This window comes from Apodemus sylvaticus, chromosome 1 (assembly GCF_947179515.1).
Source record: "Apodemus sylvaticus chromosome 1, mApoSyl1.1, whole genome shotgun sequence".
NCBI lineage: Eukaryota > Metazoa > Chordata > Mammalia > Rodentia > Muridae > Apodemus > Apodemus sylvaticus.
In genome coordinates this window covers 89,434,998-89,462,414 of record NC_067472.1, presented here as the reverse complement: position 1 = coordinate 89,462,414, position 27,417 = coordinate 89,434,998, and the positions used below count along the sequence as shown (strand labels likewise).

The 27,417-nt window shown below is 42.4% G+C and overlaps 1 protein-coding gene across 2 annotated transcripts in view; it reads left to right on the top strand.

Moving 5' to 3' along the window:
• The window catches only part of Nucb2 (nucleobindin 2), a 41,397-nt gene extending 14,283 nt beyond the window's left edge, over nucleotides 1-27,114 (top strand). For both annotated transcript variants that reach the window (XM_052200686.1, XM_052200678.1), the window contains 12 exons: nucleotides 8,424-8,567; nucleotides 10,645-10,752; nucleotides 12,424-12,550; nucleotides 12,771-12,874; nucleotides 14,569-14,754; nucleotides 14,930-15,020; nucleotides 15,739-15,797; nucleotides 15,894-15,986; nucleotides 20,406-20,495; nucleotides 23,255-23,425; nucleotides 26,469-26,550; nucleotides 26,975-27,114. In XM_052200686.1, coding sequence (XP_052056646.1) covers nucleotides 8,424-8,567; nucleotides 10,645-10,752; nucleotides 12,424-12,550; nucleotides 12,771-12,874; nucleotides 14,569-14,754; nucleotides 14,930-15,020; nucleotides 15,739-15,797; nucleotides 15,894-15,986; nucleotides 20,406-20,495; nucleotides 23,255-23,425; nucleotides 26,469-26,550; nucleotides 26,975-26,982 — 1,263 coding nt within the window. In that variant the 3' untranslated portion in view covers nucleotides 26,983-27,114. The remainder of the gene's footprint in view (nucleotides 1-8,423; nucleotides 8,568-10,644; nucleotides 10,753-12,423; nucleotides 12,551-12,770; nucleotides 12,875-14,568; nucleotides 14,755-14,929; nucleotides 15,021-15,738; nucleotides 15,798-15,893; nucleotides 15,987-20,405; nucleotides 20,496-23,254; nucleotides 23,426-26,468; nucleotides 26,551-26,974) is intronic.
• Nucleotides 27,115-27,417: the final 303 nt, after the last annotated feature.

Sequence of the window (27,417 nt, the reverse complement as noted above, 5' to 3'; positions counted from 1 at the left end):
CTTCTGGCCTCTATGTGCACTACATATACATGGTGAATATATATGCAGGCAAAACGAATGAATGAATGAATAAATAAAATTTATCAACTTTTTTCATCAACAGAAAAATGGCTGTTCTATATATTGTCCTTTTTTAATTAATTAATTTATTATATATATATATATATGAGTGCCCTATCTACATATACACCTACATGGCAGAAAAAGGCATCAGATCCCACTATAGATGGTTGTGAGCCATCATGTGGTTGCTGGGGATTGAACTCAGGACCTCTGGAAGAGCGGACAGTACACTTAACTGCTAAGTCATCTCTCCAGCCTCCTTTGTATTGGTTTTTAAAGTAATTTCCCCCTCACTACATTAAAGGCCTCCACACTGAGAAAACCTCTATTGCACTTTTGCTTTCTAGCATAATATTTGATGTGGTTCTTAACACATAAACATTTGTTTGAAAAAAAAAAAACCAATTACATGGCAGCCTTAAAATAAAACGAAGAGCAAAGGGGAGATTAACGGGAAAAATTTAAAAAGGAAAATAAAGGAAAAGATTCACAAAGGCAGGGGTAGGGCTAGGAAGATGACTAAATGGGTAAGAAGGCTTGATGTGTAGGCATGAGGATCTGATTTCAAATCCCCAGCCAGAACTGAGGTAAAAAGTGGGACATGATCCCTTATGTACTTGTAGCCCCAGTTCCTCTGCCCTGCATGTGAACATAACACCATATAGTATTCTCCATCCATCCATCCATCCATCCATCCATCCATCCATCCATCCATCCATCTATGTATTTACCTAACTACTCACCCACCTACCTATTTTTCTGTCATACACACAATTGCACAGTTTATATTCTTAACTGGATAACATCTTGATTATTTGAGTGATTTCACAGCTAAGAAATCTGTCTCTGTGTGAGTCACAGCTTTGAGTTGCTTTTCTGGACTTGGGACTTGGGAGGCTTGCTTTGGATTTACTGGATACATAGGGGGAGGCTCTGATTTCCTTCTGCGTCTGTACTTTTCATGTTGTCTTATCATGGGACTGGGGATGTAGCTTATTTGTCAAGTGTTTTCCTGGCATGCACCAAGCCCGGGGTTCAATTGCAGGCACCTTACAAACTGGGTGTGGAGGTGCACGCCTGTAATCTTAACACCAGGGAGGTGGAGGCAGGAGGATCAGGAGTTTAACTTCATCCTTGGCTATATAGTAAGTTCAGGGCAATCTGGGTTACATGTCTCAAATATATAACAACAACGACAACAAAATTCACATCATACTACACCATACTAGACTTGGGGCTTCTGCCTGTAATCTCAGCACCGGGAAGGCTGAGAGGCAGGAAGGCTCTGAATTTGAGGTCATCGGGCTATACAGTGAGTTGAATGGCTTTCATGGTATCCTGCTGTTAGAGTCAACTCTCAGCCTGTAGTGACTCAGCCTGTAATGACTGGCTGATTCTGCTGTTTAGCAGTTGGCGCACTGTCTCCTTTCAAGGTCTGTGTTGTCCTTAGAGAAGAAGAAGGTGATAAAGGAAAGATGGTCATCCCCTCTGACCTGGTCAGGGAAGGAGTCTAGGTCACACCTCTCCTTCCTGTTGGCTGCCCTGCGCTCATGTGCAACATTTGTTCATTTTCTAGTCGCTGGCAGTCTGTAACTGGATCTGTCACTTTCGACATTATGTTGGTGTTTAAAGAGATTTTTCTGTCATTACTTTTCTACCTAATGTATTAGAACACTTTCCATTTCTTCTGTTAGGGCAACAGTTGACATTTCTGAGTCTTCATTAAGGACCTAAGCTGTGTTTAAGTTAATTGTTCTAGTTACATCTAGAATGAACACTGAAAGATTAGAATCTGATAGAGGGGGGAAATATGTTTAGAATGGTTTTCATTGATCAAAAAGAAGTGAACAAGAGGATGTCTCCATAGCTCAGCAGGTGAAGGCACTCACTGGGAAGCCTGATGACCTGAGGTGCGGGGGTGGGGGGGTGGAGGGGGTGGAGGGAAAGGACTGACTTCTGCAAGTTACCTCTGATTTCCACATGCAATACGAAAGGAGAGGCAGTAAATAGCAAAAGGCAAGGCAAATAGAAAGTCCTGGAGAGGATGGTAGCTTTCCCACCCAGGATTCCTGTGCTTCACTGGTAAGACAGTGGCATATAGAAACAAAATGCTGCCATTGAAAACTGAGCCAGCTGCAACATGATTTATCACGCACCGTCCATTTTGCCCTTGAAAGTGCATTTATGGATTTGGACACACTGCTTTTGCACAGCATTTATAAAAAGATTTATGGGGCTGGAGAGATGGCTCAGAGGTTAAGCATGCTGGCTGCTCTTCTAGAGGTCCTGAGTTCAGTTCCCAGCAACCACACGATGGCTCTCAACCATCTGAAATGAGATCTGGTGCCCTCTGCTGGCAGGCAGAACACTATATACATAATAAATAAATCTTTAAAAAAAGATTTTTTTTTTAAAAAAATTTTATTTTATGTATGAGTGTTTAGCCTGTATGTCTGTGTATCACATGCATACAGTACCTCAAGGAGGCCAGCGAGGGAGTCCAATCCCCTGGGACTGGAGGTACAGACAGTTGTGACTTGGGGTGCCAGGAATTGAACCTTGGTCCTCTGGAAGAGCAGTCAGTGCTCTTAACTGCTGAACGTTCTCTCCAGCCTTCTTTGTTTCCCGTCAGGCTCCATTGCCTGGGAGTTTCTTCTAATCCTGTAACTTGACCTTCACAAGCTTTGGTATTAGGGTTCTCTTGGTGTTAGGACAAACTGGCAGAGGGCTTTCAGATTCCTGTCTCTTTTTTCAAACCTTTTAATTGTTTGTTAACCAAAAGCACTCTCAGCCATCAGCTGTGGAGGAACAGCACCAACCTGTTCTCTTCCAGGTGTCCTGTTCCTTAGCTGCTCAGACCCACCATATCACAATGCTCCAGGAGCTAAGCGAACACGCCCAGCAGGTTAGACCAGGTTCTTCAAGCCAGATTTAGCAACTCTTCCTTTAGCCCATCCCCACAAGAGTGTACTGGAACATTTTGGGAAGCTGCCTTGTAATTTTAAATGTAATGTGTCCGCAGCTTAGACCAGCTATTTCTCTGAGAGGCCTTCAGTGGAGTGCTATAAAAACCCATTCATAGACTAGAGATGCAGTTTAGTTGCTAGTGTACCTGCTTGGATGCAGGAAGTCCCTGGGTTCAGTCCCAGCATGTGCAGCCGCTGTATTTGGTGTTCTCGAAGAGAGTCTTGAACTATGGACATGTTCCTAGTGGTTACTGTACTGAACTATCTTGCATGGGCTGATGGATGGACACTCCAATAAACAAGTCTTTGGAAACCAAAGGAAGTGGGCCAGGGAAGTGGCTCAGTCTGCAGAGTGCTGACCCAGCATGCACAAAGCCCCGAACTCAACGCCCACCACTACACAAACTGAGCATGACAGTGCACACTTATAATCTCAGCACTCCAGGAGGTAGAGGCAGGAGGATCAGAAGTTCAAAGCCATCCTTGGTTACCTAGGCAAGCTTATCTCTAAATAAAGAATTCAATTAATAAGCATTTCAAAAAAATAGAAATCTGTTCTCATTAGGTACACTGATGCATATCTGTAATCTCAACATTCAAGAGGCTGAGGCAGGGGTGTCACTGTGAGTTTGATGCAACTTATGCTGCATAACAAGACATGTTTCAAAAGACCACAAGCTTATTTTCTTGTGCCCGTGTCTTTCCCCTCTAGGATTAGTGTATTATTTTGAGGCATGTGAGAGAACATTCAAAGCAGTTTGTCAGCCTTTCCCATGGACTGAAGTCAGCTTCGTCTCCCCACTTCGCCCCGTGGTACTGAGATCAAGCCCTTCGCCTAGCACACGGCACACGCTAGATAAATACTCCGCCACTCACTTATGTCTTCCTTCCTTCTTTTCCTATGCTGCATGCCGTTAGAAGTTATGAAACATCTGCTCAGTGTTAGGAAGACGTTACTGACAGTTTGACATTTGCGCATTTGCCTCGGTGACGTCACATCTGTCCTGTCAGTCCAGTACTTGGGACCTGCAGTCAGTCTCTGCTATTCTCAACAGTGCTCTGTGGCTGCTCATAGGGAATATTTTTTGGTGTCTCAGAACCTAGAGTAACACAGCTTTGTATAGTAGCTTCCTGTCTAAAGTCTGGTAATGCAATTAGTGCCCATAAATGAAAAGGTCAGGTTGTTCCTCTGACAGCACTGCAGCTCACCCCTGCCAACCACCTTATTTTCTCTGCTTACAGAAGAGCACTTGAATGCCAAACTTTCCCCCCTGTATAGGTCTGGAGATTGAGTTCAGGGCTCCACATGTGCTAGGTAAGAGCTCACCATTGAGTTATAGCTGCAACTCTTTGTTTGTAGCCCAGGGTGGCCTCAAGCTCTCTGCAGTCCTTCTGTGTGTCAGCCTTCTGAGTCCCATGGTCACACTTGTGCAACTCTAGGTCTGACTTATTTAATCCTTTAGAAGATCTCGACCAATAAGACATAATGATAATGCAAAAAGTCTGATGTTATGACAGTAAGAAAAACTGCAATGAATTTTATGACATTCAGGTAGTAAAGTTGGATTGCTGTTACCACCTTGCCAATCAATATTTTTCAGTTAGTTGAAAGACAATCCTTGACTTTTAAGATATATTAAGCTAAATCATCATGTATCAAGTTGATTAAATACAGACTCAGTGATCTGAGTAAATTTAAACAAGAAATACTTGAATTAGAAGGCAGATGAGGCCGGTAAGATAGTTCAGTGGTTAAGAGCACTTGTTGCTCTTGCACAAGACCCAGGTTTGGTTTCCAGAACCCACATAGCAGCTTACAACTCTCTGTAACTCCAGTTCTAGAGGATCCAACCCTCTCTTCTGAGCTCCTTGGGCACTGTACACATGTGGTGTGTAGATATACATGAAGGCAAAATACATGAGAAAAAAATTAAAAGAAATTCAAAAAGGAAAGAAGGTTGAGATGGGACTTGCATAATGGAAGGAGAGAATCGACTCCTAAAAGTCTTATGAGCTTCACACATTTAGTGTGGCACACATGAACACGAGCACACACATGCACATGTACATACAGTAAATAAATAAACAAATAAAAACAAAAAGAAAGCAGAGGTTGTCAGTTGTACAAAACTATGTACATGTATGTATATGTACATGCTTATATTAACACACTAATAGGAGCACAACGGATTTAAAATAAAATTGGCCTCAGACACAAGGTCACTCAAATAGTAAAATCTAGCAGAGGGCTAGAAAATTTAAATTTATGTAGCCTTGTACTTAAGTAAAAATTGACAGATTTATCAAGAAAATTATAAAGAAAGAAGATCATGTTTTTTTTTCTCTGAGAGTGATAGAATAAATGATGAATGTGTTAAGAGTATAGAATTTAGATTATGGAAAGTTATAAATAATGGCAAGCATAGATGCTAAGCATGGGTTATAAGTGATATCTTTTTTCTCCTTCACATTAAAAACATTTAGCTCTATGTTTTGCTGTGTTTCTTTTTTGTAAAATTGAAACATGATTCTATATCATGTAATTTACATACACACACACACACACACACACCCTCACTATGCAGTCCAGTCCAGTAGTCCTGGCTGGTTACTATGTAGTCCAGGCCTCAGGCTCAGTCTTTCTGCTCCAGCCTTCAGAAGCTAGGATCACAGCATGTGTCACCACACGAGCTACCGTCCATCTTCATGTAAAGTGTCCACTTGACTGGTGTCTGGCGCACTCTGCTGCTGTACCACTGTCTGCTCTTTCTGATTTAACACATATTCCTCCCCACTAAACAAATCCTCTCCCTGGTAATCTTTATTTCTGGTTTCCCCTCCTGCTGCCATCAGCCGTAAGCAGTAATAATCTCCTTCTCTAGGGATTTGTCTATTGGGGGTACTTCACATGGATTGAATCGTATAATATGTATGTTTTTTATCCCCTTGATTGTGTTTATTATGGTATTTGATTTAAAACACAGATATCTCCTTACAAATCTCAGTCTTTGGCTTTTTAAAATTCCTAAAAAGCAAAATGGCTTTTAGTTTTGAATGACATACAATGATGAATTGTCTTAGCCATGTAAAAACCAAAACTAAACCCAGAGTGAAAGAACACAGGCCCACCAGTGTCTCAGCCTGAGTATTGTTCCTGCCTCTGGAAGCAAGCCGGGCCTTAGGGTGGAGCCTCCTGTTTCCAGGGAGATCTCTTAGATTTCTCTCTCTCTTCAGTTGTCTCTAGATTTGTATCTGTGCCATTCTTGCGGATGGCTTTTGTGTGTGAGCACTGGAGCTCGCCTCTTGCTTTACCAGTATAATGTCAGGCTTGCACAGTAAGCACTATTCAACTAGAAGTTTAATGTAAAGGTATTTATAAATTATTTAGCCTAGTAATTTCATACAGTTGGTTTGAGCACAAGCAATTGTTATTTCTGATTAGGTATCTGAGAAGAGTCTTTATCTTATCCACTAACTTGATGGTGGGATTCACACACTTAAAGAATACTGAGGTCTGGTTGGTTGTGATGCAAGAGGCAGGAAGACCAAGAATTCAAGGTTATCCTCAGCTACTCAGAAAGTTTGAGGTCAGCCTAGCTACATGACACTTTGTCTCAAGAAAGAATAGTGAGGTCTAGAGAAATCTTCCAAGTTAAAAATGACCAGTGACTGAGTTGTGATAATGCAGCTACAGTTGTGACTGGTCACAGCTGGTTTTAGAGTACAGACCCAAGGGTCAGTGGGAAGATAGTTTGTTGGTAAAGTGCTTGCTGTGCAAGAAGGAGGATTTGAATTTGACTCCCAGAACCTATGTAAGAAGCCAGGTAAATGCTGCCATCACAGCACAGGGACTGTGAACACAAGAAGATTCCCTAGCCAGCCAGCCTAGTCCTCCTGGCAAGTTAGAGGGCCCAACAAGAAACCTTGTCTCAGAAAACAAGGTGGACAGCTTCCGAAGTATCTAACCAGCACATGCAGACAAGCACACACATGCATGTGTACCACCACCCATCTACACACCACACAGGAACACTGCCCCCTACCTTAGTGCTGCAGTTGGAATGCAGGACCCCTCTACTGCCTAGCTACACCCTCAGTCCCAAGCTACCTTGGAGATAAACATTCTAAATGGTAGAGTAGAAAGAGGCAATGTGTGGAAGGGCAGTGATGTCTATTGCTTCAGAATTAGCTATAGGACTTCATAAGGACTAGGGTCTTTTGAGGTCTCTGGTTTCCAAAGCCAGCAAAGGCCCTGGGGATTTGCATTTCTGCAAAGGCTTCCCACAGGTAGCCTGCCATTTTGTGTCAGTCCTCCAGGTCTCAGCCCTGCTTATGGCGTTCTGACTACTGTGTCTGTTTCCTGTGTGCTTTCCTCTGTGCTGTTAATGTTCTTAACATTATTCTTGATCTGTATTATAAAATATGTTCCCTTTCTGATCCTTGCAGGAGACCTAGAGCAATGGATTATTATGGAAAAAGTAAAACTTGAACAAAGTTTTATTTAAAATATTTGAAATCTTTTGTTCTGTTTAAACCCTATGGCATCCTACGTGTGAGAGATAAACATAATAATCAGTACACTACAGAAATCTCTCCAACATCCTTCCTGATAGATAAACTTTTTTGTTATTGTGTTTTTCAGACACAGTCTCTTTATACAGCCTGGGTTGTCCTGAAACTTGCTATGTAGACTAGGCTGGCCACCATTTCATTCTTGCTGCATTCCTCCTGCCTCTGCTTCTTGAGTTCTGTAATTATAGGGGTATGCCACTACACCTGAACTATTTGGTATTTTACTGGCCAATATAATTGAAAGCAACTACTGGCTTTTGTTTGTTTGTTTTTGTTTTTGTTTTTTGAGACAGGGTTTCTCTATGCAGCCCTTGCTGTCCTGGAACTTGATTCTATAGACCAAGCTGTTTTTCATGTTTTCTTTTTTCTTTTTTTTTTCTCCTGAGACAGGGTTTCTCTGTGTAGCCCTGGCTGTCCTGGAACTCACTCTGTAGACCAGGCTAGCCTCGAACTCAGAAATCCGCCTGCTGCCTCTGCCTCCCAGAGTGCTGGGATTACAGGCGTGCACCACCACCGCCCCGCTCATGTTTTCTTATATGCACTTATTTACTTATTTATTTTATGTGTGTTTGCTTTACCCACTCTTTACCCATCTTGCAGGCTGTTCCCCTGACTTGCTTTGGCGATTTATTGTATCTATTTTGTGAGTTATTATCTATTTTTATTCTACTTCCGAGAGGTGTTTCTTGGTTTGTTTGTTTGTTTCTGTTTCGCATTTAGCCTCTTGGGAATGAATGTATGATTGAAGTGGCACTGGGAATGCATGTCTCCAGCCTTGCAGCATCTTTCCAGGACTTTGCTGTAATGACTTTTTCATTTCAGATGAGGTGGAGGATCATCCATGTACAGTACTGTTTTCTCTTGGTTCCGTGCGTGCTTACTGCTCTGGAAGCTGTTCCTATAGATGTGGACAAGACCAAAGTACACAACGCTGAGCCGGTGGAAAGTGCAAGGATAGAGCCCCCAGTAAGTGCATGCGTGAATTAGAAGAATTAAATGAATCATGGTGGCAGCAGAAGTGAGGATTGCTGCTAAGATTCACTCAGTGAAATCCTGGTCACTGGAGGGACCATGGAGTATTAATCCTGGTCAGTGGAGGGACTGTGAAGTATTAATCCTGGTCAGTGGAGAGACCATGAAGTATTGCTAATGTTGACTGCATGTATAACAACACATTTATGAAGTATTTCTGAAGCAGTAGTAAAAAGCCACTGGCCAGGAATCAGGTGATATAACACCGACCAATGCTATTTAATGTAATTGGTATGTAGAAGAAGTAATCATACTACATTTTTAATGTAACAGAAGAGAAATACTGTTATTGTCTTAAGGAGGGAGATATGATCATGGGAGAGACCATTCTTTCCACTCCCCCACCCCCAGAAATCCATTTACACCATTGTGTTGTTTTTTTCAGTGGTGGGGATGGAACCTGGAACTTTCTGCATTCTTGGCAAGCACTTTACCATTTAGCCACACACCCAACTTTAAAGCTTTGCTTTCTAAACCATGTAGGACATTCATACTTTGTAGTAAACCATGAGATTGGTCCTGATTTGAAACTCTCTTGACTGTTGAAGCTGTCTTTGACACTAGGGGTAAATGAGGTGGGATGCAGAGTCAGCAGCAGGCCAACAGCTGGTGGCTCCTGGCAATCTGGGGGCCTCCATTGGTCTCCACAGGTAATTAAAGGGAAAGAGAGGGAGCCAGAGCTGGAGGCTCCCGTGGCTCCAGACTAGCACTACTTGTTACTGGCTTGAAATTCTGAACTCTCTTTTGCTTTTCTGGGGACAGAACTGGTTGCTTCTGGCAGTTGCCTCCTGCTGATAGCAGCAGGTGATTAAAAAATGAAACTTCATTACTTGGGGCTGGTACTTTCTGTGACCAGAGAAACTCTGATCTCTTTTAACTCTTAGGGAGCTACTGAGAAAGAAAAAGAAAAACAATGCGCGCGCGCGCGCACACACACACACACAGTATGAAACAAAGGGGGCTTCAACAAGCAAGTTTCATCAATTTCATATATGCACATGTATACATACATACACACATACCTACATATATACACACTTGGTGGATTGAGCAAACTCCAACAACTTTATTTTTTTCCTTTAGTCCTTTTTATATTCCCTAGTACAAAGTTTTATATGTAAGAAAAAATATCTCATTCAGAGATAGATAAAATAGTACATAAGAGGGAGTTACAGCAGGATAGTTGATTATAAGTTCAGAGTGGTAGTTTTATCTCTTTTTCATTTCATAAGCTCATTATAAGTTCAAAGCAGTAGTTATTTTTTTTTTTTATAGTATTACCCAATCCTAGTTCATGGCCTTACTTTATCATGGTGCACACCTGTGGCCTCATCCTTAGACCTGACATAGAATTAATATTTTCTTTGATCATTGATTTGTTCCAGGACTGTTTTCTTCCCTACTGCTTTTTTCGTCTTTGTAGTGCATGAAAGCTCATTTTACTCCTTTTCATGGAGTGTTTGCTTGCTATTTTATGAGGAGGGAGCGCATTCTATTCTCAGTTCTAACTTTATTATATCTTTTGGCAAAATAACTAAAACTATCTCCTTAAACTTTCTATCAATTATTCTAACTTCCTAAAATTATTAGAATCAAATCAGGAATTCTACAAATTCATTAATTCTTCTAAACAGCATTAGTTCATGAAAGTGTATCATCTTTCATGTTGATCTGCAGGACATATGCCCAATAGGGTGAGCTAATACCCAGGAATCAGTCATAACAGGCTACAGGCAGAAAGGGCCTTTCTTTTCCACTCATACCATGTCAGAATATGAGTTCAGCAATGTTAAGCATGAAAAGGCATGTCAGCAGCAAGAAGCAATCCTGGGACCAAGTCCCAATGGGCCACCTCTGGGAAGCTTACTTGCTTGCCACAGCTTTTCCGCATGGCATCTGCCAAAGGAACCTTCTGTCTGGGTGCCATTCTGCTAGGAGTTGCTTTTCAATATTCAGATCTTTCTGCTCAGACCAAGGCAAACTTTCTGAATTGTGGTTGTTTGTATCAAAGGACACCGGACTTTATTATGATGAATACCTCAAGCAGGTGATCGAAGTATTGGAAACAGATCCACATTTCAGAGAAAAGCTCCAGAAAGCAGACGTAGAGGAGATAAGGGTAAGTGGCATTTGACAGTGGGCATGGCACACGCTGATCTAAAGACTGGAGAAAGGAGATAAGAGCTTTGTAGAAAAGGTGGGAAAAAAATCACACTGAGAAATGTGTGATTTTCACTGGATGGATGGATCTATGTTGTGACGTTACAGAGATGGGTAGAAGATAGACACGTGACCGGTGTGAAGCAGTGGGAAGAGGAGTTCATTCTTGCCAGCAGAGATCATGGCAGAGCTCAACTACAGAAAGAAGAGGGAGGATTTGATGGTGTCTGAGCCAAGCATGCAAAGGCTGTGACTCACACCATGTTTAGCAAATACTCTGGAGCTGGACTCTGGGGTTAGAAGTGGAGGCCACAAGTGGTCAGATAATGGCGTTGGAGTCATGGGCCAGATGGCAGCGAGCTGTGTACTGCAAGTGTAGTGGATTGCATCATGTTCTGAGGAGGGCAGGAAGTTATTCAAAAGTGGAGAGCACATTAGGGCTTGTTCTGTTCCAGATTAACAGAGGAGGTAGTGAGCAAGAGGTGTCTTATGTTAATATGGTAGGGACAACCATTTGCCTTCATCCTAAGAATACCATTATGTGTAATATATGTATTGAAATGTAGTTTGTGCAGGTTATTTGACACTGCGCCATCATATATAAGGTATTTACAGATCATGGATTTCAGTGTGTGCAGGTCCTGGAACTAATGCCCTATCTCAGGGATTGAAGAGGGGCTGTTGTAGGTTTTTATCTGTTCACCAGTTGATAAGACATTTGGGTTATTTTTGCTTATTTTGGTTACTCTGAATAATGTGCTGTGAACAACAGTGCTGATGTTCTTGTGATGACAGGCTTCAGAACCTAAGCTATAGTCCTGGGGATGGAATTTCTGGGTCATGTGCTCACTCTAATTTTAGCTTTTAAAAGGAATAGTTTGTTTCTGTCTTTTGAGGCAGGGACTCAGGTATTCCAGGCTGGTTTCAAGCTCACTGTGTAACCAAAGCCTTTGAATTTCTGATCCTTCTGCCTGAGATTACAGGTGTGGCTCACCACACTTGGCTTTTTAAAATAAAGTGCTAAGCTTCTTGCGTGATAGGCAGCTACTCTAATAAATGAGCCAAGTTCTCCCAACCTTTTTTTCTTTCTTCTCTTCTCTTCTCTTCTCTTCTCTTCTCTTCTCTTCTCTTCTCTTCTCTTCTCTTCTCTTCTCTTCTCTTCTCTTCTCGAGTCAGGGTTTCATGTAGTCTAGGGTGCTATGAGACTGAAGGTAGCTCTGAACGTCTTAGTTCCTGCCCCCACCTCTCAGGTGCTAGGATTATAGTCATAATGCCCAATGAAATAAAAGGGATGCTTGTATAAAGTAAAATGTATTCAACTCAGTCAAACTATTACTGATTTAAGAAAATGCTATTTAAAAATGTTTTAACTTTTAATGTGTGAGTGTTCTGCTTATATGTGTCTGTGCCTGTGCATGCAGTGTCCATAGTTGTCAGATAGGGTGTTGGAGCCTCTGGAGCTGGGGTTACAGATGTTTGTGAGCCGTGCACTGAGGTCTTCTGGAAGAGCAGCCTGTGGTCTTCCTTGCTGAGCTGTCTCTCTAGTTCCTGTAATGCTACTTATACTCCATTACATCAGGTATAAAAGAAAATGTACTAGACAAAACTGATTTATTGATTTTGTTGACAGAGTGGGAGGTTGAGTCAAGAGTTGGACTTAGTAAGTCACAAAGTGAGGACGCGACTGGATGAACTGAAGCGGCAAGAAGTAGGCAGACTGAGAATGCTTATCAAAGCTAAGCTGGATTCCCTTCAGGGTAGGTGCTAGATGGGGCGGGGTGAGGGGGCACGCGTTCAGTGTCGGCTTGGGAGGGTCTTATGTTAAACACTAGCATGCTTTATATTTGTGGTATGTATGTGCTCATGTATTTTCATGAGTAGTATGTGCACATTCATATGTGCATGTGTGTAGAGTCAGAGGTTAATGTTAGGTGTTTTCCCCAGACTGATATTTGCTATTTTCTCACGCTGTTGCAGATACTGGTATGAATCACCACCTTCTTCTGAAGCAGTTTGAACACCTGAACCACCAGAATCCTGACACATTTGAATCCAGAGATTTGGATATGCTAATCAAAGCAGTAAGGATATGCCCCCAAGATGGAGTCTTTCTGTTCCTTTGAGAATCTCTGATTTGACAGATTATATCAATGAAGTGGAAACCTAACTTTCTTTTTTTTTAATTTAATTTTTTTTAAAGGTTTAGTTATTATTATATGTAAAGTACACTGTAGCTGTCATCAGACACACCAGAAGAGGGCATCAGATCCCATTACAGATGGTTGTGAGCTACGGTGTGGTTGATGGAAATTGAACTCAGGACCTCTGGAAGAGCAGACAGTGGTCTTAACCACCGAGCATCTCTCCAGTTCCCCCAGTTTACTTTTTTTTAAAAAATATTTATTTATTATATGTAAGTACACTGTAGCTGTCTTCAGACACCCCAGAAGAGGGCATCGGATCTCATTATAGATGATTGTGAGCCACCATGCGGTTGCTGGGATTGGAACTCAGGACCTTCAGAAGAGCAGTCAGTGCTCTTAACCGCTGAGCCATCTCTCCAGCCCTGAAATGTAACTTTCATATGCTCTGGAGAGCCTCTGGAGTTTGCGTTAAGCCTTCTCACTACAGATATCAGGACTAACATGGGTGCATACCTCTCATCCACACCTCCAAATCCAAAATGCTGCAAAAACTGAACAAGGCCTGAACTAGTTGTTCTCCATGGTATCTATAGTTTTTATTTAGACTCTGTAAGGAAATCCTGCCTATGAAGGTTCTATGGGAGACTAAGTTTTCTTTGTCAACTCACAGTGTTTCCTGGTATTTCTTGGCACTATGCGGTGTCACTGAAGTCTCTCTCTCCATTTCCATTTGCCCTTCTTCCCTGTGCCCTAAAATTTGAAAAATCTCTTAATAATTTTATTACTATATTTATTTTATATATCCTACATTTATATAGTAATATTTATTACTATTATACATTATCATTTTATTGTATGATTATGTATTGTATTTGTATGTGGCGCTAGGAGTGTAACTTAGAATTTCATGCATGCTAGGAATACTGGTGTGAGCTACCACCTGTGGTTGGCCCAGGCAGTTTTAGATGAGAGTTTGTAGACTCTTCCATATTCACTATGGAAGAAATTGACAAGCTTGATATTTTAGTCGGGCAGTTATGAAACTCAAATAGCTGCTGACAACCACTTTCATTTCATGTCATATCCACGTTTGACCTAGTTTCTTCTTTTTGAAATCAGTTTATATTTTGTTTGCTTTGAATAATCCAATGTTTGTTGGTTTTACTGTCCTAACGTCTGTTAGAGAGCTCAGGGTATTTTTAAGAGCTACTTTATTTTGTTTTGGGGAGATAGCTCTGGGCTCAGTTGAGAGACCTTGCCTCAGTGAATAAGGTAGGGAGCCATCAAGGAAGATCCCCAATATCCACCTCAGGATTTCATATGCACTTGCACACAGATGCCCACGCACATGTGAACACACATCTACACCCGCATGCACACCATACACATGTGTGTGAAAGAAAGAAAAAATAATGATGCTTAATGAGCTGGAGAGATGACTCAGCGGTTAAGAGCACTGACTGCTCTTCCAGAGGTCCCGAGTTCAAATCCCAGCAACTACATGGTGGCTCACAACTATCTGTAATGTGGTCTGACACCCGCTTCTGGTGTGTCTGAGGACAGCTGTTGTGTACTTACATATAATGAATACACTTCTCTTCGCACATTGATGTAAACGCGCTGTGTTCCAGGCCACCGCGGATCTGGAGCAGTATGACCGGACCCGGCATGAAGAGTTTAAGAGATACGAGATGATGAAGGAGCACGAACGCAGAGAATATCTGAAGACGCTGAGTGAGGAAAAGAGAAAAGAAGAAGAGTCTAAGTTTGAAGAGATGAAGAGGAAGCACGGAGACCACCCCAAAGTTAATCACCCCGTAAGGGCCGTGCTCCACAGAAGCCATGTCCACATGGTTTTTGTAGCAAATTTTGTCCTAAGTTTAGCACGTAAATCTTGAGTTTTAATTCTGAAAAGTTCCTCAGCTATATTTTTTGAGTCTCTATATATAGATTCTGTTTTGTTTTGAGCACTTTCTTAAAATTGGTTCACAGGGAAGCAAAGATCAACTAAGAGAGGTTTGGGAAGAGGCTGATGGACTGGACCCTAATGACTTTGACCCCAAGACATTTTTCAAATTACATGGTAACAGATTTGATACAAATATTGATATTTATACCTGCTGTTTGAAAAGTCTGTATTTGATTTACTCGTAACTGGTTACTGTGGTGGCTTGCTGTTGAGTTCTACCAATAGTCACATTTAGAGTCACATTAGACTTTTCCCTTCAAGTGAGATTATTAATAGTTTTTAGCTTATCTTAGATCATATTTTAGATCATAATTGTGTCTGTCTGCCCACAATTGCTGTTGAGTCATTGTATGATTTACTCCAAAGCTGTCTGCAAATTGGAGGTAATTCTGTGACTGGTTAGGTAATATCTAATAAACATTTCATGACAGATCTAAAATTTACTAAGCTGATATGGTAGTGACACCTATAATCCCAGCACTTGGGAAGCTGAGGCAGGAGGATTGCTGCATAGGTTATCCTGGACTACATACCAGGCCACTTAGAGATACATAGTGAGGTCATGCTTAAATTTGGTTTTAGCTACTTTTATTCTCATAGATACTGCTCTGTCTCTTTGGAAAGAAGTAGATAATATGTACTTTTCTAAAACATGATTATGAACTGTAAATATAGAGCTGTCCCCTGAGGCCTCATGAGAAAGCTGAAGCCCCGCCCTATAGCTGCTTGTCGCTTTACTTAGCACTACTGCAAACCATTGTATATGTATCTTAAGTATTTACTCTCTGAAGGATTCAAATCAGCTTTTGCATTTGTAACTGTTGAACTTTAGATGTTAACAACGATGGATTCCTGGATGAACAAGAATTAGAAGCACTATTCACAAAAGAGGTAAATGTTCGTTACGTCCGCAGTTGGTCGGTTGTGCCTTGTTCCCTCCATCACCCCTCTTCTTTAATGTCAGTTTTTTGCATTTTCTTTTTTCAGTTGGAGAAAGTGTATAACCCACAAAATGCAGAGGATGATATGATAGAAATGGAAGAGGAGAGGCTCAGGATGAGAGAGCACGTCATGAGTGAGGTATGCTATTAGGCTAGGGCGCCTGCCAGGCCTTTCATGAGTCAAGGATTCTTGCAGTAATCCTTATCATAAGATGGAGGAATAAACATGCAGGCGGTATTTCCATAGATTTATTTAATTTATGTGCTTGAGTGTTTGCATATATGTACATATGTGTACTTGTGCCTACTTGGTACCTGAGAAGGTCAGAAGAAGAAGAAGACTCCTTACCTCCTGGAATTGGAAGTAAAGACAGTTATGAGAGCCCATGTGGGTGCTGGGAACTGAATCTGCATCTTCTGCAAGAGCAGCAAGTGCCTTTAACCGCTGAGCCATCTCTCCAACTCCCACGATAAGTATTTAATTGGATTTTGTATTTGTGACCAGAATATTATACTAGATTTCTTTAATAAAATAATTTGTAACCACTTTAAATATTTTATAAGGTGATGCTACTACTATCAGCAACAAACATTTGGGGTAGTGAAAAAATAATGATGTATAGTTAACATTTTTAAAATATACGCAAGCTTTTATGGGTTGAAAAGCCCTTATCAGAAACCCAAAATGCTCCAAAATTCAACACTTTTGATCACTGATAAATATGCAAGAAGTGAGAAAGCCTATACCATGAATTTTCATGTTTCATGCACAAAATTATTTATTGTATAATATTACCTTCAAGCTGTATGTAGAAGTTGTATATATGAACCACAAATTGGTTAGTCGGGCTGGAGAGATGACTCAGTGGTAAGAGCACTGACTACTCTTCCAGAGGTCCTGAGTTCAATTCCCAGCAACTACATGGTTCACAACCATCTGTAATGGGATCTGGCATCCTCTTCTGGTGTGTCTGAAGGCAACTACAGTGTACTCATCATATATATAAAATAAATAAATAAAATCTTTTTTTTAAAAAAAGGGACTGGAGAGATGGCTTAGTGGTTAAGAGCACTGACTGCCTTTCCAGAGGTCCTGAGTTCAGTTTCTAGCAACCACATGGTGACTCACAACCATCTGCAGTGGGGTCTGATGTCCTCTTCTGGTGTGTCTGAAGAGAACAATGGTGAATATATAAAGTAAATAAATAAATAAAAAGAACCATGAATCAATTTTATTTTGGGGGTCTGTCTTAGTTAAGGTTCCTGTGGCTCTGAAGAGACACCATGACCAAGGCAACTCTTATAAAGGAAAATATTGACTTGGGGCTGGCTTACAGTTCAGAGGTTTAGTCCATTATCATCATGGTAGTGTGAAGGCAGACATGGTGCTGGAGAATCTGAGAACTCTACATCAGGATCCAGGAAGTGACAATGACACACAGTCCAGGCTTGAGCATCTGAGACCCCAAACCCACCCCCTAGTGAGGCACTTCCTCTTGCAAAGCCACACCTAACCAACAGGGCTAATAGTTGCACTTCCCATTTACTTGGTCCCACCCCAAGATAGCTCATTATGTATGTGCAAATATCTCAGAATTTTTTTTTTTTGCAAGGGGGGAGGCAGGATTTAAGACAGGGTTTCTTTGTGTAGCTCTGGTGTCCCAGAACTCTCTTTGTAGACCAGGCTGGCCTTGAACTCACAGAGATCCTCCTGGAAGTGCCTCCCATTGCTAGGATTAAATCCAAAGTTAGTTTTAAAAAAATCTAAAATTTAAAACCACTTCTGGTCCCACACATTTTGGATAATGGATACTCAGCCTATACTAAGAAGTCTCCCCAGTTCTGTCACTTTAATAATTGTGACAACACATATTTACATCTTGTTCGCCTTCCATAAGCTTCCATAAGAGGGTACTAGATGGTAGGGCTGGCTCAGCTAAGCCTGGCCCAGTGTGGTTTGGCTCTTGCATGTCTATATTGGCAGGCTTCAGGATGCCCTCTCACTGGATGATGTGAGGAACACCAGCAGCTCAGGGCCGTTCACAGAGTGTCAGACCGATACCCAGCCTTGCCAAGCCCCATGTCTGTACGCTCCCCACTGCCCGAAGTGTTTCCACAGTCAGTGAGGAGAGAACCGCACCTCTCACAGGCTGTCTCAGCAGCGCATGCCGAGCTGCAGGCCGGGGTGTTGGTTATAGGATTGGAGCAGTAATTAATGCAGTAACAACACAAACCATCACAGAGACCTAAAATCTGAATTTCTGTCTTTTAGAGCAGCTGACTTTTAAAAAACTTTACTTGTGAATGAGTTTTTCTCTCTCCCATGACTTGGGATTCTAGAAACAGCACCCTGTTAAGTACTGTTGTTAAGTGCCTGGCAGGTGTGAGCAGAACAGGTGCCTCAGCACAGCATTTGTTCTAGTGTGTGACCCTGCTGTGCACCCCCACCCGCCTGCCTGCCCCCCATACTGGAGCAGCCACATGGCAGAGACTAATGCAGAAGCATGCTGACTGGCTCACTAAATCCAGGCTGCGAACCCAGATCACTAAAAGGCTCTCTGCCTGGCCGTTCTAATCCCTGATCCATTAACGTCCACACTCTTATTCTTTGTTCTTAAAACCTCAAGATGCCACTCTTCCTCTTCCCTTCCTTTCTGTGTCCTAACAGGGGCAACCAAGAGAATTACCCATCTTTCCCACCAAGTTCTCCAGGCCCTCTTCCTCTCTGCCTGTTCATTTTGCCTTGCGTCTGCTATGTACGGGTAATCATGGCAGCTGCTCCTGTTGAAAGCCCTTTTCCTTCCTAGGGAAGAGTACTGGTCTCTCTCTTCAAAGACCCTCCCGCTGTTCACTCCCTTGTGCCTTTTGGGCAGGTTTTATCTCTGTACTGGATATCTTGCTCCACTAGAGGGCAGACGCGATCTTTTATTTTCTCCATAACCCGTGCATCTTGTGCTGTAGCTTCTGCTGTTGCAGTCCCAGTGCAGTCCATCCTGTCTGGGTGCTGCTGTGCTGGCCAGGGCGGTGTGGCCTCATAGTGCTTGGCTCTAGGCACTCTGGTACAGTTCACACCATCTTCAAGTCCATGGAATCCTCTGAATGAATATGGCAGCGGCTGGGCCTGTCCTTGGCTGCGGCCACTTTCCTGCTCTCATCCATTCCTTTGGTGACCGTAACACCCTCTATCAGCACATGTGCTCTATAGACCGGAAGAAGTACAGGAAGTTGTGAACCACCAGGAGGGTTCTGGGAACTGAACCTAGTCACATTCAAGTACAGTAAATACTCTTTAAGTGCTGGGCCTTCCCTCCAGCCCAGGGTAGCTGCTGCTTGGCTTCAGTGGTTTCCACAGTAATATTGCTCTTTCAGTGGGTCCCCTGCAGAGTGGAGGGTAGCCTGGACTGCCAACTGAGACCCTGTCTTATAGCCCCAGGGTCAAATGAATTTGTTTGGTCATTAAAGTTCACCATTGTAATTGAGTTTGCCAAGAACTGTACACTGTGCACTGAAGAGAACTTAGGCCATTGACTTCTGCTTAGATATATTTGTAGTGTGGTTTAGATATATTTCTTAAAAAAATAAAAAAGAGTTGAACCAGGCAGCTCAGGTGTGGTGGTACATGCTGTCATAGTCATTGATCTGTTGTTACTTTGAAGAGGCACCATGGCCAAGATAATTCATACACACACACACACACACACACACACACACACAAATGATGATCATGGCAGAGAACATATTGGCACATGTGGCAGATATGGTGTGGGAGAAGTAATTGAAAGTTACATCATGATCTGCAGGCAGAAAGAATGAGACAATGAGACACTGGGCCTGGCTCAGGCTTTTGAAACCTCAAAGCCCACTCCCAGTGTCACCTGTCCTCCAACAAGGCCACACCTCCTTCAACGTAGCCACGCCTCCTAATCCTTCTCAGATAGTGCCACTGTTGCCATCCCTGATGAGAAAGCTTTCAAATATATGAGCCTATGGGAACCATTCTTCTTCAGACCACCACACAGGCTTCAAATCTCAGCACTTGATAGGCAGAGGCACAAGAAGCACCAGAAGGTCAGGCCAAACTGGTCTTCATAGCCAGATCTATATTTACTGATGCCCCATCTTGGAAAGCACATTCCTACTGAGGAAAGCAGTAGGTTGCACGCTAACCTCACCTGCTTTATTCTTGGTCTTTACAGCTCTTTCTGAGTGGTGGACTTTTCTTGTCTAAGCATATGGGTCTAGCTGGACTGTGATTATTGTGGTGAGGGCATTGGCCATAACAACCAAACCAGCCAGATCACTGAGGCAGTATGCTGGTCTTGAGTACAGCAGGTAGATGGACAGCTTAGATTTTCAAGTTTTAATTCTGATAGAAGAGGAAGATGTTTTTCTTTATCCCATGAAAATGGAGTACTTTTCTTCATTTTCTTTCCTGTTTCTGTATACATTAACCTGTTCCTAATAGCTGAATGTTTACAAAGTAGCATTCCTAAGAAGATTTATACCTTAAAAATATGGACGATTTATTTATGTTGCCTTTGTATTTCCCTTTAATTAGATTGATAACAACAAAGACCGATTGGTGACACTGGAAGAATTCCTGAGAGCTACAGAGAAGAAAGAATTCCTGGAACCGGATAGCTGGGAGGTAACAAGGCCGGCTTTACAGGGACACAGGGCTCTAGAAATTCTGCCCAACTGGGCTACGCCATTAACTGTCATTCCTCATTATATTTGTTTGTATAATTTTACAGTGTTCATATTTGACATAAAATGTCACTATAAAATAATAGTTCCTTGTCTCTTTGGAAAATGTTCTAGCAATTTATCTTTTTTATGATCATACTGTGTAAAATAGAAGTCTTTTTTAAAAGGGTTTATTTTTATTTTTATTTACATGTATGTGTAAGAGCCTGTAAGAATACATGTATATCCCGTGCATGCTTGGTGCCTGAGGAAGTGGTAAATAGGTATCCAGTTTTCTCGAACTGTAGTTATAGATAATTGTGAGCTACCATGTGAGTCCTAGAAACCAAACCTGGGTCCTTTGTAAGAGTGGCCAGTGCTGAGTCATCCCTCTAGCCCTCAAATTCGAAATCTTTTAAAAAGTATGCATTTACTAAGTATAAAATCACCACTGAAAATTCAAAACATAGGTACAGTTTAAGAATATACTAAGGACCCACTGAGCTTTCATTAAGCATCATTTGTCAATAAAAAGCTGATGGCCTATTAGCATAAGGAAGTAATTGGTGGGGATTCTTGTAGGAAGAGAGGACTCCAGGATAGAGTTAGGTGTAGAACAGATTCACCCGGAACTTTGAGGAGACAGATGCATGAAATTGAGGAGAGGTAACCAGCCATGTAGCATTCACAGAATAGAATAAACAGATTAATTAAGCTACGAGATAGTTGGGGGACAAGATCAAGCTTATCTAGGCATTTGCTCATAGATAATGTCATCTAGGGGTCGTTATTTCAGGAACTGGGGTGTAAGCAGGAAAGACAGCCCTTACACTGTACATTTTTTGTTACTGTTGTTTTAGGCAGTGAGTGTTTCATGCAGCCAAGGATGGCCTTAGCTGATCTCCCAGCATCACCTCCCATGTGCTGTGGTTGCAGGCATGCACCATCATCTTTTTGTTTTCTGAGACTGTATCTCAACCTCACCCTCGAAATAGCCTTTCTGCCCCAGTCTCCTGAGTGCTAGGATTCCAGGCATAAGCCACTGGACCTGTCCTCCAATATTTTCTTGTTATTATAAAAGAAGCTGGCGCCTGGGAGAATGGCTCAGGGGGTCAGAATGCTTGGTATGCAAATGTGAGGACTGGAGTTCAAATCTACAAAATCTATGAGAAAAGTCAGGCATGGTTACACACACCTCTAACTCTGTGGTGGCTTGGGGAGGGACAGAGGAGGAGGACTGCTGGAACATTCAGTCGTCCAGACTAGCTCCATTGCTCCACGACCTCTACTCTCCATCTATAGAGGAAGCTCAAATGGTGATGTAAATCTGTTGACCCGGGTACTCTCCAGAGACTGAGGTAGAAACACTGCTCTAAGTTCAAGACTAGCCCAAGATACAGAGTGAATTCAGGGCCAGCCTGGGCAAATTGGTAAAACTTTGTCAAAGTAGGAAGTGAAAAGAGGGTGGTGTTGGGTAAAAAGGGAAGTAGGGAGAGTAGCTCATTGGTAGAACACCCCACGGTCGTGTGCAAGGTCCTACCTATGTTCAGTCTCCAGTAACACAAGTAAATATAAAGAAGTACATAGCTCGTGTGTGGTCATGTGTGCCTATATCTCAGCACCTAGAAGATGGAGGCAAGGGTCGGGGGTCAAGGTGTCATTACCAGATATACATCAAGTGTAAGACCTTCCTGAAGAGTCTGTCTCCAAAAATCAGAAAAGAAACAGTTTTTAAAAGTGTGAGCAGGAGCTGGAGACATGGCTCTGTGATTAAGGACGTTTGCTGCTCTTGTGGAGAACCTTGGCTGGGTTTCCTGTATGCAAGGTGACTTACAATTGGCTATACTTCCAGTTCTATAGGATACAACACCCTCTTCTGGCCTCTACAGGCACCAGGCATGCACACAGTACACATGAATACACTCAGTCACACACACACACACACACATACACACACACACATACACACACACACACACCCCATAAAATAAATATTTAAAATATAGTAAATCAACTAGTTAAAAAGAAATCACTAATAAACACACTTCTTCTTCCCTCCCTCCCTCCCTCTCTCCTTCCCTCCCTCCCACCCTCTCTCCTTCCCTCCCTCCCACCCTCTCTCCTTCCCTCCCTCCCACCCTCTCTCCTTCCCTCCCTCCCACCCTCTCTCCTTCCCTCCCTCCCACCCTCTCTCCTTCCCTCCCTCCCACCCTCTCTCCTTCCCTCCCTCCTACCCTCTCTCCTTCCCTTCCTCCTATCATCTTTTTCTGCTCACTCACCTGCCCACATACTCACTCGCTCGCTCACTCACTCGCTCGCTCACTCACTCGCTCACTCGCTCGCTCACTCACTCGCTCACTCGCTCACTCACTCACTCACTCACTCACTCACTCACTCACTCACTCACTCATTCTCATGTAGCCCAGGATGTTCTGGAAGTCACATCACTAACTTGGGCATGAATCCTTTTCACTTGTTTGTTTTGTATTTTGAGAGGATTTTATGGCCCAGGCTGGACTGGAACTCACTCTAGCTTGAGCTAACTTCGAACTGGAGGCCATTATTGGGATGAACCACCATGCCTTGTTAACATATATTTTCTTATTTTGCCAAAGAGTGTGTTATATATATTCTTCTGTCCAATGATGACACTAGATTTTAAAGCTGAACACGAACATCTCTGACTTCCTGGCATTGTTCCTTACTTCCCTTTTCCTCTAGACGCTGGATCAGCAGCAGTTATTCACCGAGGAAGAGCTTAAAGAATATGAAAGTATTATCGCTATGCAAGAGACCGAGCTTAAGAAGAGGGCAGATGAACTGCAGAAGCAGAAGGAGGAGCTGCAGCGCCAGCATGACCACCTTGAGGCCCAGAAGCAGGAGTATCAGCAGGTAGACACTGACGGGTGTGGCTTGCAGGGGCTTCCAGGGGCCCCCTGAAGTGATGCACATCTGGAGTCCAAGGTACTGGGACAGGAGGATTGCTTGAGCCTAGCTACCAATTTATGTCACAGAGTAAAACCTGTCTCAAATAACCAAAAACAAACAACAAACAAACCCAGGTCAGGGGCTGGAGGTATAGTCCAGACACAGGGAGTGCGTGCTCTTAGCATGTGTGAGTTCCTGGGCATGGTCTCCAGTAGGACAAGAAACCCAAACCAGATCTTAGATGCTTTGCCAAAAGCCCATGCTTTTTTGTGCTATTTATTTATTTATTTATTTACTTACTTACTTACTTTGATTTTTTGGGACAGGGTTTCTGGGTGATGGCAGCATACACCTTTAATCCCAGTACTCAGGAGGCAGAGGCAGGCGAATCTCTGAGTTCAAAGTCAGCCTGGTCTCCATAATTTGTTCCAAGACAGCTATTCAGAGAAACCCTGTCTCACAAAAACAAAGAGGAAAAAAAAACCCACAAAAAACCCAAAACAAATAAAAGAAAAACCACAATCACCACCACCACCAAACCAAAACCCCCAAAGAAACATGGTTTCTCTGTGTAGCTTTGTCTGTCCTGGAACTCACTATTGTAGATTAGGCTGGCCTTGAACTCACAGAGAGTTTCTCTTTGTGATCTGAGCTGCCCTGGAACTTGATGTGTAGACCAGGCTGGCTGGCCTCCAGAGATCCATCTGCCTCTGCTTCTAGAGTCTTGGGATTAAAGGCATGCACCATTACTATTGGTTAGTGGTGATTTTTGATTATTTGTTTATTTTAAGTTCTCAGGTACCCAGGGTTGGCCTAGAACTTCTGATCCTTAATACTAAGCTATTTGTGTTTTTATAGTATGCCTTGATGTCCCATTAAGCTGTCATATTTTAAATTTTTGAAACTAGTTTTGCTACAAGTTGTCTGTTTTGGAGTTGTGGAATCATTGAGAACATGCCACACCAGCTGAGCAATGCAGACAACTTTTATCTTTGGCCAAGAGCAGGAAGAATGAGGCAAACTCACAAATCAACTTTCCCAGCCTGCCGAGGGTTAGGGCAGGGGAGAAGGGGAGGGAGGCAGTGGTGCAATAGTGAGGTACGGAGGTGAGTTTAGGGCCTTATAGGGTGGTCTTAGGTGGCCATTGGTCACTTTGGAACCCAGAACTAGGCTTTGTCCAGTGTTTTGCACAGGCTTTTGGAAACACAGGTTCCTGGTCAGAAGAGAAGGGTAGGGACCTCTTTGCTCATGCCATCTTGGCTTTATCCCCAAACCCCTGACCTAACAAAAGGGATGTCCATGCCCTTTCTGGGTATAAGTATAGATTTTCTGGAAATCTGGGTACTTCTTTTTGTTCTTGTTCTTGTTCCTTCCACGACCCTTGCCATCTGTCCTGGCCCTGGGACGTGTGTCCTTCAATGTGCATATGGCATCATAGTGAACTTAGAGGTTGTCTGACCTCATTCTGGCTGCCATCTTGAATCCAGCTAGTTTTTTCAGCCCACCAGAGGGGACCTTCTGACCTACACATGCCTTGTCTTCAAGATAGACAAGATTAGGGTGGGGTAAAAACTCACCTGTGTCCCTTAGGCCACACTCAGGGTAACAAATTGTATTAGTTACGATCACTGTAGCCATGACAAAGTACCAGATAAATTTAACTTAAAGGAAGAAGGATTCGTTGGCTCACAGTTGAGGGTGCAGTCTGTCATGGAAGGAAGGCATGGTGGGTAGTCATGAGGCAGCTGGTTACGCTGTGTTTGTAGTCAGGAAGCAAAGACAGATGGATGGAGGGACCAGTCTTGCGTTCTCCTTTTTACACAGTCCAGGACCCCAGTCCATGGAACAGCAACACCCACAGCCCACACTTACAGTAGCTTTTCCCACATCAATTAACTCAATCTAGAAACTTCCTCACACCCTGAGCTTTATCTTCTAGATAACTGTAGATCTTACCTTGTCAAGTTTACAGTCAATGTTACCCATCTTACCCTGGCTCTGTCTTTATTGTGATTTCTGATAGTCAGAGCTTAACCTGTAGCTTTTAAAGCTGCTTTTGAACGTCTTTAATGGAGCCATTAAAAGACTAAAATCTCCTTAAGTAATCTTAGGCGGGTTTCCTTATTGCCTGGTCAGAGACCTACGCTACCTGTTTATATCGAGAGCTCTGCCGTGTGGAACTTTAAGGCCATTAGACCTTTCCCAATGAATGAGACCAGAGGGTTTACGATGTACAGCCCTAAGAACAGAGCCAAGCAGAAGTGCCATCAGCTGGCCAGACCAGATAAAAAAGCCCGGTATTGTTTAGTAGGCTCTCTCAAGCATGTTTCAAATCTCGATTACAGTTTGATATGGGGCCAGGTTGCCTTTTCTAAAAGCCCATGGGATTACATGACATTTATATAAAACAAACAAGCAAATGAACAAACTAGGTATGTTAAGCAACTGTCAGTGTTTTGGGACAATATTATTTAATCCTTGAGTAAGGATAATCATTGCTTAATGATTCATAAAGCAGATCTACACAAGAAATCATATTGCTTGTTTATTTTAATTGGCTTTTGAGACAGGGTTTCCTGTAGTTAGGGCTGGCCTCAAACTCTATATGGTGAAGATAACCTTGAACTCTTGACCTTTTGGCCTTTCCTCCCAAGTGCTGGGTTTGCAGGTGTGCATCACAGAGCCTGACAAAGAGGCTAGATCTTTGTCAGAGAGGTTATTGAATGCGTATTAAAATAACAGGAATACCCCCAGGCTGCAGGAAGAGCTGCTAGGAAACCCCATGGAATGATGACCCACAGTGGACTCCGCCTTGAAGCCCATCTCACCAGCTACCTTCTGCTCTGAGTCTGTGTGAAGTCAGACAACATTCACCCAACATTCATGTCCAGGGTTTGATAGTAGACTGTTCTAGGAAAAAAGACTCAGGTTGTTAAGCTTAGCCAAAGATCGCATATATGACCCCAAATATCAAGCAGTACTTTTATATTTTGTTTCCACTTACCAGGCCGTACAGCAGCTAGAACAGAAGAAATTTCAGCAAGGCCTTGCTCCATCAGGGCCCGCAGGAGAGCTGAAGTTTGAGCCACGTATGTAATTTTGTTCCTTTGTTTGTTTAGGGAAATAAATCTTTATAAATTGAACATATCCATGTTCATTTCGAATACAGTCCATCTTCAGGTGACTAAAATTCATGTTATATTCTATATATTTGAAGAAGTAGAGAGATTTACATTAAAGAAAATTGGAACATCTCCAAAAATTTCATGGTTGAACATTTCTCAAATGCCACATAATGACATAGCTTTCATTATGGTGCCGTGATTTATTTCAAAATTATTTGTAATTTTTTATGATCATTTATATTGATCTTACAAGGGAATATGTTTATAATTTATAATCTCTGGTGAGCTAATCATACTTTAAAAAAGTAAAATAATGTATCTGTAAATAAGAGAACATTTGGAATAAAGGGAGATATGTTTAAAATGCAAGCATACTTCTTTTGAACAGACACATAAAGTCCTGATGTCTGCCAGAACTTGGAAGAAAACCGTTGACCCAACATCTGTTTCATCTTTCAACATCCCTTCTTTTTTCTCCACTCAATAAATACTTTAAAGCACATTTGGAATAAAGGAAGAGACTTTTAAGTGAGAACACAAGTTTTTATTTTTGATACGGATATTTAAGGATTGAAATCTCCCAGAACAGGACAAAACCAAACCCAGCCACTCCTCCCACGGTTCTTCGTTTCTGTTAATGGTTCAAGGGCCACATCCCATAATTTCAGGACACTCATTGGCTAGGTCACAGAGCTGTGCCAGGGCTTGAGGATAACCTGCTGTCACTCTGAGGATGGCTTCCTTTCATGGGTACTTATCTTTCTCTCTTAGCAAATCTGCCTTTGATATTCATGGTTCTTCTGAAAAAGCCATTTCGCCCCTAGTGTTTCC